The following is a 14,984-nucleotide window of genomic DNA, read 5'->3' on the forward strand; positions in this document are numbered from 1 at the left end:
TGGCTAAGTGCTATTCATAAAGACATTCTACTAAGAAAACAGGTGGTATACGTGGGGATTTTACAACAAACATGCCAATTTCTCCTGGAGCATAGAAAATTTCACTTCGCAAATGGTTAACAAGAACAACAATTGATTAGAGGATTATATGCTAGAACTTCTATACGAACTGGTGCGGTATGATACTAATCACGGGCTGCTTATAAAACTAATGGTGCTAAGGATGGGCCAAAGAAGTCAAGCGTGCCCAACTAGCAGTATTAGAAAAGAGGAATCTGTTTACAAGACACTAATGTAGCTTGGTCTGCACTTGTCCATTTTGCCTGTAGTCTCCAATTATACATATGATTTGGTTTGCAAAACACCTCAGGGCCGGTGTGTCCTGTAGACAAAAACACTTCTTCAAACTTTCGTAGGACATCATGCAGTATCCTATAGACAAAATCACGTATTTGCATTGTTCACCACGCAAAATCGACAAGTGCGATGTCATATATATAGACCAAACCATGCCTTTTAGTATATAGTAGACAAATTTACCATTTAAAAAAGAAAGTGAAGGAGACGAGTAGGAAGTCAAGTGCAAAACTTTGGGACTAAGGAGGCCTTGCTTCTCCACCAATAGTACATGCTAATCTGGATTCTAGAAAGTCAAGCGACAGGAACGTAGAATTGCGTACATATGTAATCGTCATCCTAGTGACATAAAGCCACGAACGCAACGACGAAGGGTAAGCATAGCAATTTTTAAAGAAGAGGGTTACAATTTTTAATTTAACTTGGAGTATGTTTAAAGAACCATTATAGAAAAGTCTTACACTAACCGATATATAGACTTTCGCAACACCTTGTAGATTCAGTATAGCAATCAAAAAGTAGCCCGTAGCTTCGGACTTAGATAAAGCACCAGGCATATTTTTGGTCTAGTTTATATGGTAAACTAGCATATATAATTAAGATTTAATTTATAAGCTCAATAAGATACTGTAAATTTTGTCAAACAACATATTGTTTATATAAGTTGTTATCGCAAAATTAAAAATAAATAAGTTGGATAAGGAAACTACAGATTTAGTGTGTCAAAGAATAGTAAAAAATATGGATTGAATAAGCTTTATCACAAAACTAAAGTTTTACCATGACATAGCATCACAAGCTACAGATTTAACGTGAAATTTATTGGGAAAAATTGTAGGTTTCACTCATCTAAAATCTATAGTTTTGTGAAATACTGATTTATTAAATTTGTACTTTTACCATGTATTGCATAGTAAATATGTAGCTTTATACCAAAATTTCTTAAATTTTAGTTTGTGAGCCTTTGACATATTAAATATTTAGCTTTGTTACGAAACTTCTTAAATATGTAGTTCCACGATAATGTCGATAGAACAATGTAGTTTTGGGAAATTTAACTTAAAGTAAAGTGCATAGGCAGGCCATGAACTATTCAGCATCCTCATTTATTTCCTTATACTGTCCAATTGCATTTTGGCTCCCCGATTAGGCAGACGGAATTGGAGGCTAGGGTATGGTTCACATGAAATCTATAAAATCACTCTAAAATAAGCTGACGGCCATCATTATTTTTCCTTCTTATTTGCATTTATTTTTCAAGTGACTAAGGTATTGTTAGTGCAATATGAACATGTAAGGGTCAAAACAACTCATTAAGACAGTAACAAAGCATTATCTACTAAGAAATTCTCAATTTTAGAATTCTTTTATAGAAAAGAACTGCGCCGTTGCTACTCATACCTGTTCAGCTGGACTTATAAGCCGGCTGAAAAGCTGAAACGGCTGATTTGTTGTGAGAGAAAAACACTGTTCGGTAACTGATAAGCCGGCTGATAAGCTGAAGCGAACAGGCTGAATGTAACTCTTATGATATATTAGATACCTTCTATGTTTGTAGGAAATTTACGGTAATGGCATGAGGCTTTAATTATTATACGTGCCGTTTGATTCCGCACCAGTGGGAATGAACCTAGCGCATCGGTGTGCTTTGCACTGTACGTATGAGTCGATGCAGTACTGTTTAGAACTATATTTTTTCCGATTTCAAAGGCATCTATCGGTTTTTTCCTAAAATGGTTAAAGGATTTGGATCACTGGATAAAATTATACATTTTGGGTTCATCTGTATTCTATCTAGGCATTTTACCCTCCTCGCACACCAAAAATTTGGACCCTTGGATACAAATCCAACGGCTCCTTTTCGAATTTGTGAACATGCACGTAACGTAATTAACACCCTTTGGAAGTATGGCCAAATCCGGCTAGTTTAGTGGAGTTCAACATTTGAATTTTTAGTGAAGGGCCATCTCTCAGAAATTACAGCAGCAAAAATACAGTAGCTCTAATATGTAAATTTAACTGAACTAGTAAAATTCCTTATTTTTTCTCTCCCTCTACCTTTTTGCGTGCTACTCATGAAGAAGGGAAAGGAAAAAAAAATCGGGTACAAAGAGAACACAAAATGCCCCGGCATCCTATAGCAGTTCCAGCATGTATATGGCTCATAAAAAAAAATCCATGTATATGGAAAAAAACTGAGCCCACTTGAATTAATGCCAGCTAGCTGTTAGGTATATGTGTGTTTCTTTCGAGTGTGTGTCGTTGTCAAGCAACTCAAGATGTCCATGAACGATACACCCCAAGCAGCACTCCGTTGATTTTATACTACGAGCCAGCCAAGTCTTATCTTAACCCACCGAGCTAGGGATGGAACAATGGCATGGAAGAATGGCACGTACCAACAGATGATGTCCACATCACGTGATGGAGACCGGCCTCTTGCTACAAGAATATCAGTGACTATACTAGTTAAAATTAGTTGGTCCTGAAATTTGTCGAGCACTCCCTCCGTCCACCTTCAATCCCACAAATAGTTTCGGACCATCATATTACTTTTTTAACTCAGTTAACGAATCAGTCATTTACTCACATCATCGATACCCGAGCCAGCCTAGCTATGGATAAAGTTTAGTCCCTCCTTTTTTACCTCTTTTAATTCTAAACTTCCAAACAGAGTGACTAAATGGAGGACTAAAGGGATTAGTTCTCTAGTCCCTTGGGTGACTAAAATAGAGTGACTAAATGGAGGACTAAAGGGATTAGTCCTCTAGTCCCTTGGAGTGACTAAAGGGGACTAAAAGTCTAAGAGAACAGCCTTGCCCCTCATTATTGCAGCTTGGGGTATTTTGGTCTTTGTTCATCTTCTTTAATGACCTTTAATCCCTAGAACCAAACAGGTACTAAGGCCCTGTTTGGGAGGAAGGGGTTAAAGTTTACCAAGTGCTAAATTTTAGCAATGTGAGGTGTTTGGGAGGGGAGCTAAACTTTAGCACTTTGGTTGCCAAAAGACTCTTTTACCCCTCATTTAACTCATCTCCTTTACCCCTCAACTGCTCACGGCGCTCTTGCTTGCGCACGCAGCGGCCGCAAGGTCACCACGGAGACGACCGGCGTGGTGATCGAGCGCAACAAGCGGCTGGGCCTCCTCAAGGTCATCATCAACTCCGGCATCAGCAAGCACACCTAATACCCCGCGCAACATCCTCGAGGGCCGCGAGGAGACCCCCACCCACGCCGACGCGCTCGAGGAGATGGATGACTTCTTCGCCGACGCCGTAGCCGCCGTCCTCTCCAGGACCGGCGTCCCCGCGCGCGACGTCGACCTCGTCATCCTCAATGTGGGCTCCTTCTCCCTAGAGCCGTCTGCCTCTTCCGATGTGGCGGCACCGCCGCGCTGCTCACCAACGACCCCAGCACCGCGGGCCCACCAGGCGCCGCGGATGCTTGCGCCGCCGGCGGGGCTGCCTGGACCACGGAGTATGCGGCGGGGCGGCGGGCACTGGAGGATTAGGTGGGGCTGCGCCATCGCGGCGGATACAGCGGGGATCGGCGGAGGTGGCGAGGCCCGGCGGAGAGGAGGCCGTCTTGGGCGGGAGGTGGCGGGACCTGGAGGGGAGGTCGGCTTGGGCGGGAGGCAGCGGGGCCTGGCAGAGGGGAGGCTGGCCTGGGTAGAGGCGGTTTGGGCGGGAGGTGGCAGGGCCCGGCAGAGGGGAGATCCGGCGGGAGCTTAGGCGGAGGCGGCATGAAGGAGAGAGAGGGGAGGGGGCAGGGGTGGAAATTGGTTCGGGGACCACTTTTAGCCCTCTTTAGTTCGTTTTAGCACCCCTTGGAGGGGCTAATAGATCTGAACCCTCCTGTTTGGGAGGAAGGGGCTAAAATGTGGCTAAAATAGGGGACTAAAGTTTAGCCCCCCTCCCAAACACCCCCTAAGAAAGGCTAATAAAAGCTAATAGGTCTGACAATTACTGCAAGCGTGCATGCATAATTAATTCTACTCGATAATCTATCTGATTAATAAGAGTTATTAGGATCTTATCTAAAATTTTCTAAACGACAGTCTTTATGAAACGGTGGAGTGATAAACTTGGGAGTGTTTTTTGTTGGTTAAATATTTTAAGATCCCATTCGACTTTTGCCGTGAACGATCATAAACCCCTAATCTGGATACCAGCAAGGGGACGTTTGGTTCCTTTGCTTATTTTTAACACCTATCACATCGAATATTTAGATACTAATTAGAAGTATTAAACGTAGACTATTTACAAAACCCATTACACAGATGGAGGCTAAACGGCGAGACGAATCTATTAAGCTTAATTAATCCATCATTAGCAAATGGTTACTGTAGCAGCACATTGTCAAATCATGAACTAATTAGGCTTAATAGATTCGTCTCGCCGTTTAACCTCCATCTGTGCAATTAGTTTTATAATTCTCATGTTTAATTCTTCCAATTAACCTTCGAATATTCGATATGACATGTACTAAACTTTTTAGCTCGAGAAGCTAAAGTCCCCTAAGCATCGGTGAGTACGACGTCTACTGGTGTACATTAATTAGTGTTCCAGAATGAGGGTGACCCCGTTAGGCCGTTTACTTGATCAGGTATTTAATTTGTCTTGGGCCGATCGAAATTAACTTACAGTCGTGCAGGCATAGCCGCATAGGTCACCAGAATCATTCCAGAATGAGAGTGACAAATCGATATAAATCATTGTTTTCCAGGCAACGTCTGCTTCGGGTAACATTCATTCTAGTCCCAAGCATACGTCCACGAACATGAGGCTGGGTTTGCTTTCGGTCCTTGTCCTGGTGGAGCATTCTAATCTGCATTTGAGTTCTAGACATATCCGGCTAGGCGGGTACTCGTATTTTTTTTTCAGATTCTTTTTCATAATATAAAATAGAACATGCACACGTCGATACATTCAGTTTTGATAGGATTTATGCAGATTTCAGACCCTAGTACAAGCTGAAGACAAATTCAACAAATAATATGGCATACAGACAAAAGAGCAGCTGTCAAGAAACTGAGGTATTCTGGAGTTACAATGACTGCAAAAGCCGTGACCATAACTTCTCTCGTGACATTCCAAAATGCTGCAAGAGATTATTTGCTTTAAAGCAGCTCTTGCTGTATACGCCATCCACGAGTTTATGGTGGTGGTGGTGGTTGGGGGCCTGGCCAGATCATTTTAGTCTGCCTTCGCCATCTGAAGGTCCATGCAGCCATGCAGGGGTAGGAAGAACAGTCGAACATTTCTGTATTAATCGCACCCTGCAGGTTGGAGTTGTGTGCTAGTAGTAGGGCAAGTGCAATCTTCATATGCTCAAAACATGTCAATTGAGAAGTTTGCGCACCAAATGAATTAGTTAAAAACAATTAACACACCTTTGATGCCATATCGTTTAACAGAAAAGGGTGCGAATCCCAAGGTTGACTGAAGCAGGCAAGGTTAGTCCATGGGGATTTATTCTCCTTCAGATCCCTCGGTTCCTGTTATACAGATACATGTAATGCTCCAGACACAGATCGTCAAAACATAAGAAGAAAAAAAAATCGAGATAATTGTTAAATGATTCAAAACACAGCCACACTCTCTTACCGCTGTTAGCCCATTCAAGCCATTTGATGATATAACTAGATGCAAGGAATTACCGGTGAAGAGTCTCTTGTAGGATGAGCAAGATGCGATACCAGTCAATACTTGACAAAAACTTTGAGTCTCTTGTAGGTGTTTGGATCCTGGAGCTAAAGTTTAGTCCGTGTCACATCGGATATTCGGATGCTAATTAGGAGAACTAAACATGAGCTAATTACAAAACTAATTGCAGAACCCCTAGGCTAAATCGCGAGACGAATCTATTAAGCCTAATTAATCCATCATTAGCGAATGTTTACTGTAGCACCATATTGTCAAATCATAGATTAATTAGGTTTAATAGATTCGTCTTGCGATTTAGCCTAGAGGTTGTGAAATTGGTTTTGTAATTAGTCTATATTTAATACTCCTAATTAGTGTCCAAATATTTGATGTGACAGGGGCTAACCAAACAAGTTGGAATGCAACCAAGCTCATGGGTCATTCTGCGGTACATATAGCTCTGGTAACATCTCAACAGGAGTACGAGTTGACAACTCAAGCTAATCATATGGTGGACTCTATGAATGCTTGTCCTTGAGGTACCAACATAGTGGTGGCACAATTCTGATATACTGTTGCAATTCTAAAACCTGTGGCTTTAGGTAGCAGTGCTACTCTAAAACCTGCTATTTGGAATTTGGATACCCTGTTGCAACCATAATTGTTTAGATAGCTTTATAATTATAATCATGCCCTTCTTTGAGATGGTTGCTGCTAGAAAATTCTGATATTAGTTAGTGCCAGCATCTAAGCCAGCTGGAATGGAGAAAAAAGGTATCGGACTATCAGTGATTCAGTTCTCATATAAAGAAAGACTAGCCATAGCATTATACATAAAGGCCACTCCAGTCTTTTTCGTTCTTAACACCCGTCTTTAGGTACCTCAGATACGTAACAAAATTCATGCTCAGGGATGGTGGGTAGATGAGGTAAGAAAAATTCATGTGTTTTTGGACCTTCTAAGACCAGTAAGTTTGTATTGAAGTTACTGTCGCTTGGGCAAATTGAAAATTCAGATGTTCAAGTCCCCAGTAACACCTGATTCTCGGTTAGTACAAATTTAATGAAAATCTGGCCTGCACATCTCAGATTTGATGGCTAAAAACCTCGGGTGTCACCACTCGAGTATTGAAGGCCTGTTGCATCTATCTATTCGGCAAGCTCTTTTCTGTTAGAGAAGAAGGGAAAAATGGACTACTATATTCCACTCAGTCTAGGGTTACAAGTATACAAAGTATGGGCCAAACGGGCCATAAGGCCAACATGGGCCAGAAAGGGAGAACATAAGAAGTCTGCACATATTAACACATTTCCACTTGAGAATTGAAAATTAAAGCTTACTTTCACTATATCTAAAGTTGTCAAGGAACTTACAGCAGGAACATATCTAGCACGATGGCAGTTACAATATTGTGGAGTGCTCAGTTACAATATTGTGGAGTGCTTATAGATGATTGAAAATTTGTATATAAGCAGTAAATTCGTTTTCTGCAGTACCTTGGAGAGTGCCAAATTGTACTCACAAAAAGACTATTGCTTTTTCCAGTTTTCTCATCTGATGAAAATATTGCAGGTCTCTATGCTATGTTAGTGCAGGTGTCCACATCCAATGTATGCACCCTGAAACATGAAATGTATTAATACAATACATGTGAAAAGTTCAAAATATTCGATGCTGGAAGCTACTAAAATTTTTGTTGACTAGATCTCTAGAACAGTTCAACTGCCATTTTAAAGTTGCAAACAAAGTTGAATTTGTTTCATGTGCAGATGAAAGTGTGCAAATCTGAACATTCCAGATGCGCATATACCAAGTTACCAACAATATAATTGCAACTTGTTTCATTTTATATCAAATGAAAGAGTGAATCTTGCAAGTTAAGGATGGATAGAGATGTTGTAGATACACAAACATGTATCCCCATAAAAAAAAGATACACAAACATGTAAACAATTACTGACAGTAAAATTGAAAGTAGTTTCAAAAAGGTATACCATAATAGGGGAAAATAGAAGTCATTGCAGAAAAGTGCAAGGATACCAACATCTGATTATGTTTTTATAGATGTCCTCTGTGTTGCATGCAGTCCACCAGGTTTCCACTGCACCAAAATTTTGCTAGACTGTCCTTCCACGGAATTTGTATTTTGACGATCTAGAACAAACTAGGTGCTACAAGGACGGTGAACCAATGAGTGCAAATATGCTGAAAACAACTTCGAGCACACCTAAATAAGTTCCATCAGCATGATCATAAAGATAGGAAATTTGGAATTCTTACTTCTTTGAACAATCTTATTCCACTTGACCAACAAATCGTGGATATTTGCTAGACATAGTAGTCCAGAATGCAGTTACCATTCGTTCTTCTCTTCATCTTTATTCCTATAATCACCAGTATAGTAGGCATCAGAAATAAATCTTTCACCGTTGGCCACTGAACGGAGGTCCTCTGCCAGGTGCAGTTTTTTAGCTTCGGAGAGGCCTTCAAAGAATTCATGCAACAAGTCCTTGTCAGGAGCCAAGCACCTAGCAAGCATATCCTTCAAGACATCAAGTGCTCCCTCAAAATCCTTGTTCTTGCAGAAAGTGGATACAACCATATTATACGCGTCGTAATTCGGATGGAAGCCACTTTTCTTCATTGCATTCAACACATCCAGCGCTTGCTCCGAGTTCTGCCTCTTACACTGCCCAACAATCAGCGACATGAAAGTTGACGCATTCGGCTCAAGCTTGGCCCTGCAAAGCTTTTGAACCAAACGCCCAGCCTTCTTCACCTTTCCTTCATTGCATAGCCCAAGAATGAGTGCATTATATGTCACCATATCAACCCCCACTCCGGCCTTCACCATCTCCTCATGCACCCTTGATGCCGCCTCGTTATCGCCAATCTTCACATACCCATGAATCAGCGTGTTGAACGTGACAGTGTTTGGCGCCAGCCCATTTGCCCTCATCTCGGACACCAACCGGTTTGCCTGCTGCATGTTTCCCTTCTTGCACAGCCCGTGCAAGATGGCGTTGTACGTCACCTCATTCGGTGTAAGCCCCTCCTGCTCCATCCTCTTCTTCAGCCTCAATGCGGGCTCCATTCCTCCGTCGTCCCTGCAGTACGCGGCAATTAGCGTGTTGAAACTGGCCGCCGTTCTGCTAATCCCCCAGTCGGACATTTCATCGAGCACCTGGGCCGCCTCCGCGACCCGCCCCAGGGCGCAGTGTGCTCGCATCACCATGTTGGCCGTGTACACGTTGGGCGACATTCGGCAACGGCGCATCTCCCGGAAGAAAGAGACGGCGATCTCGGGGCGCCGCAGCCGGAGCGCGGCCGAGATGAAGACGTTGCAGGAGAGAACGGTCGGTAGCAGGCCGTGCGCGCGCATGGCGCGGTAGGCGAGCGTGGCCCGGGAAAGCTTCTTGTCCCGCGCGCATGAGGAGAAGAGGACGTCGAGGGCCGGTACTGCGGCGGCGCGCTGCGCCCCAGCGGCGAGGCGGGCGGTGAGGAGGACGTGTTGCAGGAGGTCCGGGAAGGCGTGCGGCGTGACGGAGGGGAGCACGGAGGCGAGGAGCTCGGCGCAGCGCCGCGGCGGGAGGGAGTGAAGCAGGACTGCGAGCGGGAGCGGCGGAGGAGGCGAAGGGATGAGGGCGGCGAGGAGGCCGTGAGGGATCGCCTTGGCAAGCAGCGGGCCGAGGAGGAGGATGAGGTGGGTGAGGCGGAGCGGGGTGAGGCCCGGGAGGAAGCGGGAGAGCGAGGCGGCGGCGGGGGTCGGTGAGGCAGAGATGTGGGAGCGGAGCGCTGCCACGAAGAGGTGGTCCTCGCCGGCGAGGGGCGGGAGGGTGAAATGCGGCAGCGGCAGCGCGCGCGGCGGCGCCATTGTTGGCTGACTCCAGGGGGCACTCTGAAGTCTGAAGACTCTTCAGTGAAGATTGAGTCCCCCCAAAAAAAAAAAGTCTGAAGAGTGAAACCAAACGCTTCTCTGTTGACGCCAGAGAAAACCATTCAAATGCCTTCAAACTCGCAAGTTCAAAATTGCTTGGCCTAAGAGGAACCTTTTGTGTAACTTGGTTGGGTGGCAAACTCGCAAGTTCATTTCGTAAATTCATAATTTGTGTGATACGTTGTGTTCGAAACAGGTGAGATTTCATGTGCCTCTTGAAAAAAAAAATGTACTTCCTCCATTTTAAATTGCGGGTCGTTTTAATTTTTTCTAGATACATCGATTTTTCTATAGTTTAGATATAGTTTATATCTAAGTGCATAGCAAAAATTATATATCTAATAAAAAAGCTAAAACAATAAAACGACCTAAGAGAGTAGATTATATTCAGACTCTTAAGGTAACCAACTCATCCTTCAAAAATCCCATATACATCAAATATCTTCCACTTAAGATATAAGAAAGTCGTAAAAATTAGGGAAACTCAAGTATAATACTGGAAATCAGTCCAAAGATTATAAAGACATAATAAAACAGCAGAAAACAAAGGAGTTGAAACATTGGTTTTTTGAAAAATCTAGAAGCCCAAAAAATCTTATACAATTGTAGCACCCGCCCAGTGCCACCTGGTGAACAATAATTGAAGTTGAATAATGTTATAGCTACTCCACGAATTACCACAAGAATCCTGGAGATGCTGAACATCTTATTTATCTCCTTATTACAAAATCAACTTGTAAAAGAATCCACTGGAGACCTTAGGAAGAAATGTGTAAATATCACATCGGGATACTTGAACACATGAGTATTTCGAATTAGCAAAAGGATCGCATAATTCTGAACGAAGTTAGAGAGAATCCATGTCCATTAAACAAGCACATGGCACCAAATTCAATGGCAGAGCGATCACATGGACCTAATTAACGGTACAAGTAGCCATTGCATGGACATAAGCCCACACTGTCAGATCTTATCAACTTAGTCCAGAAATCAATCAGAAAATTCAGATAAGGAGGCTTTGTACCATCTCCCCAGTGGTTTTGGTGACCTGAACAGTTCGCAAGAGAAACAATAAGAGAAGGGAAACCTAGAAACAGACAACCTTCAGAACACATTAAACTGACTTACACCGGGTGGGATGTGAAGCCAATCTTTCATGGCTGCGTTCACAGTTTCGGCCGAAGCAGAGAATCCTGTCCGCGACTTGATTCCATTGTATACTCCAATAACTCTGCCATCGAAGATGAGGGGGCCTCCGAAGCAACCTGAAGTCCCCACGCAAGTGTGATGAACAACTCCATTTGTCTCCTGTGGGGGCGCACTTCAAAACCAAGCACAAAGCATCAGAACAAATCATCGTGCACGTCAGTTGAAGTGTATAGCATACACGAACAGGGAACGAAAACTCACGAAATGTTTCCAGGAAGCACTCCAGGATCCAGGAAAACAAGTGCATAGGTACTGAAGAACGCCAGGAGAACCACATCGCCCCGATCCGGCACATTGCTGCAATCGCAGAACTCCAGAGCAGGGTAGGCCCTGGGCATCCCCACGACGCGGATCAGCATGAGGTCCCTCGCGTCGTCCAGGCGCATCACCTCGGCGTCCAGCTCCAGATGCTGGCCGGAAAGCCTAGCGTGCATGGTGTGCTTGGCAGGGTCGAAGTGCCGGAAGACGTGACGGCATGCCATCACGAGGCACCTGCTCCCCGACGACCGGATGATGAAGCCGGAGCCGATGGCGGAGAGCTTGGTTGGGGACTCCCTCTCTTTGGTCAGAATGGTGACCACACTGTCGTGATGCTCCGCGAATGTTGTTCGAGCCAAAACCTCCAAGTTGGTCGGAGGCCACATTGTCAGCACCCGGAACCAACCTGAGACAGAAATTCAGACGATGAGATATTTCTTCTTATTCTTTCTCTTTTTTCTGAAGACCATTGAAATATTACTGTGACCGTGGTGTGCGCTTTGTTCAATCCTTAGGGAAATCAATCTTGAAAAACAATTTATTTTTTGAGATTTTTCTCTCCTGACAAAGTCCATGAAAATTCAATGTACGCATCTCTTTTTTTCAAGAAAGAAAGACACCCTAGATCACCGCCGGTGCCTAACGACATCTCCGGCGAGACCCGAACATAGCCACCCTGGTTGGGGCGAACCCACCCGCCCTGGTCCTCTTCCCATTAAGGCAGGGCCGCCGTAGCCGGTCGGCGGCGGCGCACAGTGCCTCCGGCGAAGCATTGAGCGGCGAGCACTAATAAACCCACATTGATGATTGACCGGCTTGCGCTTACCTGAGGAAAGAAGAGAAGGGAAGGGAACGAGGTCTCCTTGCCGCCGATTGCTCGTCACGAGCCAGCAGGTTGCCCTCTCTCCGGCGGCTGCTTCGTCTCCTTCCTGCCGGCTTCTCTCTCTCCCTCCAATAATGCATCTCCTCCTGATTCCTGAACTCCAACCCTCCCAATATTCCACGTGTTTGCTGCGGGGCCCACTGTACTTTGAAATTTCACTAGGTGCTTTCGAAATCTAACTTTTCAGAGCAACTCCAAAAGTCTGCTAATCTTACCCCCAATATCCTTTTTAGTGAGAAAAAGAGAAAAAACGAACTCCAACAGTCCACTCAAACCTTTCCCAATTTTTTAGTGACGCTAAAAAACAGCTTGCCACCGCGTATATTTTAGCGTTGGCATTCCTCCCCCAATCCTGATTCCCGCACGCCCGCACGTCCCTTCTGATGGGCCCAATACGATGACGTGGCCTGTTTTGAAATATTGGGAGCAATTTATTAACGATCTGCTGTGGATTGATATGTTTTTAGGGAAAATTTTTTTTAGGAGAACCTCTAATATATAAGATTTTTTAGGGTACTCTTAGAGTTACTGGCTATTGTGTTCTACCTAGTAGTTTAGAATTGGAAGATCCATTTAGCTAAGGCTACATTGCTAAGTATCAACCCTTAGATTAGACGATCCGCGGATCCACCAAAAGATCATCTTATGAACAGGCTGCTTTCATTTCTTAACATCTACGGTTGAGTTACCGTGAGATCCGCCTTGGCAGGGATTATATTGAATCCAAGCTAGCCGTAGCATTCAGCGGGCTGCCCAATTGCCCGTCCCCTTCTCAACATTATGGTTCAACAATCAGGGACGGATCCAGAACGGGGCTGCGCCCCGGGCTGAGCTGTTGAATCACACCTAAAATAGTCTAATTTTGTCTCCTAAGCTTCATTTTGTTAAGCTAAACAGCACATAGGTTAAAGGGATTCCATGGTCTCGCCCCGGGCTGCAGCCCGGGCAGCCCGGGCCCTGGATCCGCCCCTATCAACAATGTAAAAAGGCACTCAACACATTTGATTCCCATGTAGAATCATGGAATCATTCAACATGTTCATAACCGAACCACGAAATGAACATTTATGTCAAACCATGGGAAATCTTAGGAAGAAATGCGGAAATATTACAAGGGAATGCTAAAACAGAACATTTCGAATCAGCTGAGGACAGATAATTCTGAACGGAGTCAGACAGTACTCAACTCTAGCAATATCCATATCCATGGAAGGAACACCAAGACCCGATAGAGACTAGAGTCCAAGCCTAACTAACAGTACAACTAGCCATCAATTACATAGAATTGACTTTGAGTATAGCAGCCGTAACTCCTTAACTCCCAAGATAAGCTGTCGCAGTCAGATCTCATCGACTTAGTCCAGAAAACAATCAGAAATTCAGATGGGGAGGCTCTGTATCATCTCCCCAGTAGTTTTGGCGACCTGGAAGAGTAGCAAAAGAAAAAAAAATAAGCAAAGCAAAATAGAACAGGCAATAAATTTTCAAAACCAAAGACACCAAGGGCGTGTTTGGACAGCTCCACTCTACCAACTCCACTTTTTATTAGCTCCACTCTATTAACTTCAGAAAAACATGGAGCCGATGAATCTGTTTGGTTAATAGAGTAATAGCATGACTCCGACTCCAAAAATTGTAGTATTTGGTGTGAATAGTCTTTCTTACCCATCGTTCTTGTTTTTTTTATTTTTTCAATATTGCTACAGGACTTTATCAAACTGTTCCGGTTGAAGTTTATTAAAAACAGTGTTTATTACATATACATCTACCAGCATGAAATATAAATATGTTCGATTACAAAATAGAATGCTGCTACGTTATCATAAAATTTTAAAAAATACGAGATTTCTCTTTCTCTCATTCTCAATTTATCTTTCACACACACATGTTCTCATTGGTCATGCACAGAATGATGATTCACGAACATGCAGAAAATTGCATCCGACATGAATGACTAACTCACTGATTAATACGAGAAGCAAATTGGCTCTCCTTGCCTTTTCGTTGAACATGCATCTCAGGAGCTGTCCGGTGAATCCAGCTCCAGATTCTGACCGGTGAGCCTGGCGTGCATGGTGTGCTTGTAGGGGTCGAAATGCTGGAAGACATGCCGGCAAGCAGGCATTTGTTCTCAGTTGACCGGATGATGAAGCCGGAGCCGACAGCAGAGAGCTTAGGGGCCTCCTTTTCTTTCGTCAGTATTGTCACCACACTATCACGGTGATCCCTGACTGCTGCTTGAACCAAAGCCTCCAAATTGCTCATGGTCAGCAACCAGAACCAGCCTGTGACAGCAAATTCAGAATGATAAAAATCAGTCTTGTCTTCTATCGTGGTGTAGTTTAGTTCAATCTTTTCAGAAAACTCAATCTTAAAAAGAAACGATATTTCTTTTTGTTTTTTGACAAAATTCGAGCAGATAACAATAGCACATGAGTGGCTATTTCCCTGCTTAATGCGGCCCAGGCGACAAAAAACTGATGCAACTTGTTCAAGAGAGGAAGAAAGATCCTCTATTTCAGAAAATGGAAACCGCAAGAAAAGAAAAATGTACAAGCTAAACCCTAAATCACCACCGGTGACGTCGCCGGCGAGTCCGAACCATGTCTCCGTCGAGTCGCTCTTCCAGCCACGGAGCCACCCCGGGTTGGGTGGACCCAGCGCCGTGCCGATGCCTTCAAAGCTCGGCAGCGG

The 14,984-nt window shown here is 44.0% G+C and overlaps 2 protein-coding genes across 8 annotated transcripts; both read right to left on the reverse strand.

The window, feature by feature from the left end:
• Window positions 1-5,276: 5,276 nt before the first annotated feature.
• LOC117841005 (uncharacterized) lies at window positions 5,277-10,001 on the reverse strand. 7 transcript variants are annotated; one of them, XM_072291027.1, is made up of 4 exons: window positions 8,284-10,000; window positions 8,048-8,174; window positions 5,750-7,622; window positions 5,277-5,635 (listed from the first exon to the last, which is right to left on the reverse strand). In XM_072291027.1, the coding sequence occupies exon 1, from the start codon at window positions 9,875-9,877 to the stop codon at window positions 8,357-8,359; it is 1,521 nt and encodes a 506-aa protein (XP_072147128.1). In that variant the 5' UTR covers window positions 9,878-10,000; the 3' UTR covers window positions 5,277-5,635; window positions 5,750-7,622; window positions 8,048-8,174; window positions 8,284-8,356. The 7 variants fall into 7 exon arrangements, with proteins under 7 accessions (XP_072147128.1, XP_034577458.1, XP_072147129.1 ...); XM_034721567.2 differs by having other exon boundaries at window positions 5,750-5,854; window positions 7,500-7,622; window positions 8,048-10,000; XM_072291028.1 differs by lacking the exon at window positions 8,048-8,174 and having other exon boundaries at window positions 8,284-10,001.
• A 566-nt stretch (window positions 10,002-10,567) lies between these two features.
• LOC117837173 (uncharacterized) lies at window positions 10,568-12,443 on the reverse strand. The gene is made up of 4 exons (XM_034716757.2): window positions 12,234-12,443; window positions 11,351-11,813; window positions 11,069-11,261; window positions 10,568-10,988 (listed from the first exon to the last, which is right to left on the reverse strand). The coding sequence occupies exons 2-4, from the start codon at window positions 11,791-11,793 to the stop codon at window positions 10,944-10,946; spliced, it is 681 nt and encodes a 226-aa protein (XP_034572648.1). The 5' UTR covers window positions 11,794-11,813; window positions 12,234-12,443; the 3' UTR covers window positions 10,568-10,943.
• Between the last annotated feature and the right edge of the window lie 2,541 nt (window positions 12,444-14,984).

Source organism: Setaria viridis, chromosome 9 (genome assembly GCF_005286985.2).
Source record: "Setaria viridis chromosome 9, Setaria_viridis_v4.0, whole genome shotgun sequence".
Classification (NCBI taxonomy): Eukaryota; Viridiplantae; Streptophyta; class Magnoliopsida; order Poales; family Poaceae; genus Setaria; species Setaria viridis.